The sequence below is a fragment of the Propithecus coquereli genome, unplaced genomic scaffold (genome assembly GCF_000956105.1).
Source record: "Propithecus coquereli isolate 6110/MARCELLA unplaced genomic scaffold, Pcoq_1.0 Scaffold77, whole genome shotgun sequence".
Lineage (NCBI taxonomy): Eukaryota > Metazoa > Chordata > Mammalia > Primates > Indriidae > Propithecus > Propithecus coquereli.
The window spans coordinates 9,547,532-9,554,249 of NW_012153840.1; the positions used below are offsets into that span (position 1 = coordinate 9,547,532).

Genomic DNA, 6,718 nt, shown 5'->3' on the forward strand with positions numbered 1-6,718 from the left:
CACCATGCCCGGCTTACTTTTTCTATATATATTTTTAGTTGTCCAGATAATTTCTTTCTATTTTTAGTAGAGACAGAGTCTTGATCTTGCTCAGGCTGGTCTGGAACTCCTGACCTTGAGCTATCCTCCCACCTCAGCTTCCCAGAGTGCTAGGATTACAGGTGTGAGCCACCGCGCCCGGCCTTTCTAGTAGTTTTATCTGGCTTTTCCCAATTTTTTTTTTTTTGGTCTTATTCTTTCCCTGTGGGTTTTGTTTCTTCTCTTTTCCCTCTTCTCCCTGTCTCTTCAGTCTCCTGATGTACTTATTTTAGAGTCTCCTTGACATTATTTCCTTATCTCAGGACGCTGGTCTCCTTGTAGTCAGCTCGTTCTTGCCCATGGCGGGTGGGTCACTGTTGTCTAGGTTTGGGTTGGGTGCGTCTTCTCCAGGGATTGTTTCAGCCGCAGGAATCCCCTGTCACCTGGTGGTGGGAGTGTCCCCCTTTATGTCCAGATGCTCAGGGCCCAGTGGTCTCATGGACAGTTTGCTGGTCCGGGACCAGTGGCTATGGGCTGCCTGTGGGGGTGGTGCAGTGCAGGAGCCACAGCCTTGGGTGCGGAGCCCCCACTGGGACTCCTTCCTCTAGATCCCACGCCGGAGACAGACCTCCCCAGGCCGTGGGCAGAACCTTCTCGCGCAGAGACCACAGGGCTTGGCGGGTGTTGGCTTAATTCCAGCTCTTTGCATCTTTCGGGCTCGAGGCCTCGTCTGTCCTGCCTGGGTGTTGAGACCCAGCCGGAGTTCCAGGCCTTCCCAGTCCTCCTGGTGTCAGATCACCTCCTCCCTGGGGCCACCAGATGCCAAGTTATGCTTCCCTCGCTTTAATTTCCGCTTTGTTCCTGGCGGCTGATGATTTCCTGTTCTTCTCAGAAGCCCACCTGTGTGCTCTTAGTGCAGTGTGTTTTGCCCAGCAGTTCTGGGCTTTAAAGTGGAGTTTGGCGGTAACAAAGGCTCACTGTGTTGCTGGAACTGCGAGTCCTCTGGCTGTCATTGCAGTGGGAGGACGTGGAGACAAGGCCTTGAGGAGTTGGGGGTGGGGTAAGTCGGGGGTGTCCAGGCCCTCGGCCCTGCCCCCCAGGGGGCCTCTCTCTGGTGGTACCTATTAGACTCTGAGTAACGCGTTGGTGGAGGAGGTTCTGCGTGTGGCCAAAACAGCATTGGAAGGAAAGCCACCAGCCCAGAGTCCCCTCCCTGGCCCGGAACCCTCTTGTCTTGCAGAGGAAGCGCTGCCTGAGAAGGAGAAAATCCTGGACAAGCTGGAGCTGAGCTTGATCCACAGCAGAGGGGACAGTGGCGACCTCAGGCCAGGTTGGGGCTCTTCCCTGTGCTCCGCCCAGTCCCTCCGGGGTGCCCTCTGGACCCGGTCAGCCTCCTGCAGCCTCCTGGCTCTGTCCTCTAGGCTCTAGGCCGTGGTTGGAGCTGGCAGGTGGAAGCCGGGTAGCTCTTTCCCCTCAGGGGACAGACGCCCTCTCCTCTCCCCTGAGCCTTCCTCAGGCCCAGCCACCAAGGCAGGGGGGAGGGCTGCTCATAGAGCTTGGCCTGGGGTATTGGGGGCTCAGCTGGAAGCTTCGCATGTATACCTCTAGGGGCTAGAATGTTCTGGAACAGTTATCCTGGGATCAGACCTCTCGGGCAGCTCTGCCATCCTTGGACTTGAGCTATTCTTCCCACAGTGCTTCCCTGCCCGGCCCGTGGTCCTGCTGTAGTGGGGGAGGGGCCTGGAACCAGCCTCCCTGCTTGGGACAGAGAGAGGGGCTGCGGTTTGTCATTTAAAATCCTTCTGGGCGGTGAGCCCCTTCAGGACAAGGGGATATGCGTCCTGCGTGCCTTTGGGCCCCCAGTGCTTGCAGAGGGAGGCTCCTGGGTCGTGCCTTTTGGGGGGACAGATGAATGTGATCTCTGCTCCCCACAGATGACACCAAGGCTGAGGAGAAGGAGCCCATTGACACACAGCAAAATGGGGACAAAGAGGAAAATGAGGAGGGGCAGAAGGAGGACAAGAACGGGAAGTTCAAATTCATGTTCAATATCGCAGATGGGGGCTTCACAGGTACCAGAGTGGGTGATGGGCAGAGAGCTGGGGCTGTTAATGTCACAGGCTTTCCGACTGTGGGTTCCAGGAGTCAGGGCAGACGGTTAGTTTATACTAGAGTATGAATGGTTGATCAAAAGCCATTATATAACCTTTCTTAGCAACACTAGACCTCCAGCCAGGGGTGGGGCAGTGGCAAGGAGTGAGGGAGAGGTTCTCCCAGGCCCACCTCTGTTTGAAAGCCTAGAGAACATCTCTCATTCTGCTCACCTCGGTTTGTTTCCCAGAGCTGCACACACTGTGGCAGAATGAGGAGCGCGCTGCGGTGTCCTCCGGGAAAATCTACGATATCTGGCACCGGCGCCATGACTACTGGCTGCTGGCGGGCATCGTGACGTATCCTTGGCCGAGCCAGGCTGGACAGACTCCTGCCTGTTCCTCGGGGAGGAACCTCCCCAGCCCTCCCCTCCCTTCCCAGTGGACCTCAGGGAGGACCTCTGAGGGCTCCAGGAAGGTCCTTCCTGCCTCTTCTGGCCCCAGATGGTTGTGGGAAATCCTCGGCCTTCCTGGGCTTGCAGCTACGTCGCTCCACTCTCTGCCTCTGCTGTCGCGTGGCCTCCTTCCCTGTGTGTCTCTGTGTCTGTGTCCAGATTTCCCTCTTACAAGGACACCAGCCGTTGGATTTAGGGCCCACCCTAATCCAGTGTGACGTCTTCGTAACTGGATTACATCTGCAGAGACCCTATTTCCAAATTAAGTCCCACTGCCCGGCCCCAGGGCTTGGGATGTGAATGTCTCCGTCCCTCGGTAGTTGGGGTGAAGGAGTCGGCCCGTGAAGCCTCAGTGCCGTGTCTGGCGCCCCCAGGACACCTGCCAGTGTCTGCTGATATTCCCACTGCCATTGTCATCAACATGTTCACCTTGCCTTGAGGCTGATAACTTGTCTGATGACACAGCCAGGATGCCGGACCCTGGGTGGCCCCTACCCCCGCCCCAGCTGCCAGGGACCTCCCTTCCAGTGGCCAGGTTTGCCCTTAACGGTGCCACCCAGGCATGGGTATGCCCGCTGGCAGGACATCCAGAACGACCCGAGGTACATGATCCTCAACGAGCCCTTCAAGTCTGAGATCCACAAGGGCAACTACCTGGAGATGAAGAACAAGTTCCTGGCCCGCAGGTTCAAGGTCAGCCTCCGCAGGGCCCAGGCTTACGGGGAGGGACAGGTCTCAGAACGCCTGGGGCAAAGGAATTAGAGAGCAGCAGCCCCTCCCCATGTGCCTAGACCTGGTCAGACTGTTGACAACGGGGAATCCGTCAGTTAGTCGACTAGCAGGGTGATGGGATTTTTGCTCTGGGCCAGGCTGCACTGGGCGGGTGTTCGCCATCCTGGGGTGATGGGGTACAGAGAAGCCAGCTTGTGAAAGCTCCAAGGGATGGCCATGGCCAGGAAAGGACGGACAGCCGGTGGGAGTGTCCTCCTTCCTTCCTTTCTGCCTGGAGCTACGGCCGGGCGCAGGTGCTGGTGGAGGAGAAAGGGTGGTGGCTGTCTGGGAAGAGGGGCCAGACTGACGCTCAGTCCCCCGCCCCCAGCTGCTGGAGCAGGCGCTGGTCATTGAGGAGCAGCTCCGGAGGGCGGCATACCTTAACATGACCCAGGACCCCAACCACCCAGCCATGGCCCTCAACGCCCGCTTGGCCGAGGTGGAGTGCCTTGCTGAGAGCCACCAGCACCTGTCTAAGGAGTCCCTTGCCGGGAACAAGCCTGCCAATGCCGTCCTGCACAAGGGTGAGTGAGCCCCGCTCTCTGCAGTGCGGCCCCCGCCTTCCTCCTGCAGAGTGAGCACTCTTGTCCGTAGCCAAAGGCTCTGATGGGGCCGGGGCTGGGGACAGAACCTCAGCCCGGAAGGTGTAGCCTCCTGGGCCAGGATGGGACAGTCCTGCCGTCCAGTCCCTTATCTCCCCGTGGGAAAACTGAGGCTCCTTCCTCCTCTAGCCTTTTCCTGAAGGCCTGCTCTGGTGCATGCCCTGGGCTGGAGATAGGTGACACAGAAAATGGGGGGTTGTATAGTGTCTTGTTTATCGAACACTGACAACATGCCTTAAACACGTTCTCTCTTTAATCCCCATAATTTCCATGAGCAGTTTTTTTTTTTTGAGACGGAGTCTCACTGTGTTGCCCGGGCTAGAGTGCCGTGGCGTCATCCTAGCTCACAGCAACCTCAAACTCCTGGGCTCAAGCGATCCTCCTGCCTCAGCCTCCCAAGTAGCTGGGACTACAGGCATGCGCCACCATGCCCGGCTAATTTTTTCTATGTATTTTTAGTTGTCCAATTAATTTCTTTCTATTTTTAGTAGAGATGGGGTCTTGCTCTTGCTCAGGCTGGTCTCGAACTCCTGAGCTCAAACAATCCGCCCACCTCGGCCTCCCAGAGAGCTAGGATTACAGGCGTGAGCCACCGTGCCCGGCCCAGTGGGTCTTCTTATTGTCTTCACTTTAAAGACAAGGCATTGCGGCTCAGGGAGGTGAAGTCATTTGCCCAAGATCTCCTGGGATTCAGACTTTGGACACTGGCTCCAAAGCTCTGTCTGGAGTCACTGGGCACATTTCTGCCTGCAGGGAGCTCCCAGGCTGGGAGGCAGGCGGCCCAGAGTGAAGAAGGATGTGGCCATGGCCAAGGTCACGCGTGAGAGTCACTGGACTCACACACCCGTGCCCCGTGTGCAGTGGGGGCTGGCGCTACAGCCTCCCTGAGGGGCTCTGGGAGGGAAACCCAGCATTGGGGCAGGGTTTCTGGCTCTCCTCTCTGTAGCCCTCCGGCCCTGGCCCAGCCCAGAGGGGCCCCGGGGAGCAGTTGTCTGGAAAGTCCCCTCTATGCCCCCAGTTGGCGACGCTCTGCCTCTTGGCCTGCGCAGGCCTGGCGCCTGCGGCGTGGGGTGTGCAGTAACAGCCCTTGGAACGGGACCTGCTGGGCAGGCACTGCCTGGCACAGCGCACAGGTGGGTGGCACCGCCCTCCATTGCGCTGCCCTCCCACCCGCAGTCCTGAACCAGCTGGAGGAGCTGCTGAGTGACATGAAGGCAGACGTGACCCGCCTGCCCTCCATGCTGTCCCGCATCCCCCCGGTGGCCGCCCGCCTGCAGATGTCAGAGCGCAGCATCCTGAGCCGCCTGACCAACCGGGCCGGCGACCCCACCATCCAGCAGGTCAGGTTTGGTCTGCACGCCCCCCCCAAGCCCCCTCCTGTGTCCGGGCACCCCTGGGTGGGGGTGGGGTGGGGTACGGGACGACCCGACCCCCGTAAAGCTGCGTCCTTGCCTCCAGGGCGCTTTCGGCTCCTCCCAGATGTACAACAATAACTTTGGGCCCAACTTCCGGGGCCCTGGACCGGGAGGGATTGTCAACTACAACCAGATGCCCCTGGGGCCCTATGTGACCGGTAGGTGCCCGTCGGCTTCGGGGCAGCATGCACACAGGCGCCCGCCGGGCCTGGCCTGCCCGCCACCGCCGACGCCAGGCAAGCCCGCGGTTTCTCTCTTTCTGACAGATATCTAGCCGTCCCCGCGAGGTCCCTCTGTCGCAGTGCTCATTTCCAGCAGAGGTGAGGCGCTGATCGGTGCCCTCCCCATGGGCTGGCAAGTCGGGCCGCCAGAACCCCCTCCCTGAGCCTTGCAGCCTCTACTGCCTCGGGGCCTGAGAGCCACCCCCCTGCTGGATCCCCCTGCCCCCGCCCCCTTGTCCTGGGACCGCCTCGCAGCCTGCATGTCTGCCCACGGGGAGGCTGGGTGGGGGCAGGACACGCAGGACCAGTGGACTTGGGCTTGGTCCTGCGTGTGCACACGTGCCCGGTGGTGAGTCCTGCCGCCCTGCCTGGATCCCTGTCCTGCCTCTGCTGCCGTGCTGGTGGCCGGCGCCATGTCTTGTCTCACACCCTCCTCACTCTCCGCCTAGGACCACGAGGGTGGTCGAGGGTTTGGGGGGCAGGTGTTATTGTCCAGAAGCGGGGGCTCGTGCCAGAGAAAAACGTCACTTCACCCTGGCCTCCTTCCCCAGCCACCAACCTCCACCAAGCCCTGCCTGCCTCCGCGAGAACTGTCACTTGACTGGAGGCTCCAGGGGGCTTCCTGGCTGTTCTGGCCCAGTGGCCCGTGGCGGGGGGGTGTGGCTGCTCAGGAGCCCCCTCTGGTCCCAGTTGGCTGTGATAGGTGGTGGGTGGGCAGCTACAAACTGCCGGGTTCCCCTCTCCGCCCCCCACCCCTCGTAACTGGAGACCCGGCCACCTGACCGCGTAACCTGCTGATCCGCCCTTTGCAGCCGAGCTTGCCGGGCCGCCTGCCCGACTCCCACAGGAGAGAAAAGCTGCCGCCTTTTTAGGAGCCGGCGCCACCTTGGGACAAAAAGGGAAACCGAGTAACGCCATCACGTGGAGGACCAGGCCCAGCTCGGCTGGGCAGAGCCCAGGAGTGCCACCTCGTCGTGGTTCGAATGTTCTTCCACACAGCGTCACCACAGCCACGCCGGACGTGTCCCCTCACCTCCTTTTCCAGAACGACTTCTTAGAAGAGATTTCATTTATTTGTACGTCTTTTGCACTTTCCTGTTGAAGACTTGAACAAGTTTGTCTTGATAAAAGTCGGATGCCGTGTGG

General features: G+C 59.9%; 1 protein-coding gene across 1 annotated transcript in view; it reads left to right on the top strand.

The window, feature by feature from the left end:
• Positions 1–6,718, top strand: part of CHD5 (chromodomain helicase DNA binding protein 5) — an 81,327-nt gene extending 74,609 nt beyond the window's left edge. The window contains exons 34-42 of the mRNA XM_012662557.1: positions 1,259–1,348; positions 1,953–2,090; positions 2,360–2,468; positions 3,124–3,256; positions 3,663–3,858; positions 5,113–5,276; positions 5,395–5,509; positions 5,618–5,671; positions 6,385–6,718. Coding sequence (XP_012518011.1) covers positions 1,259–1,348; positions 1,953–2,090; positions 2,360–2,468; positions 3,124–3,256; positions 3,663–3,858; positions 5,113–5,276; positions 5,395–5,509; positions 5,618–5,625 — 953 coding nt within the window. The 3' untranslated portion in view covers positions 5,626–5,671; positions 6,385–6,718. The remainder of the gene's footprint in view (positions 1–1,258; positions 1,349–1,952; positions 2,091–2,359; positions 2,469–3,123; positions 3,257–3,662; positions 3,859–5,112; positions 5,277–5,394; positions 5,510–5,617; positions 5,672–6,384) is intronic.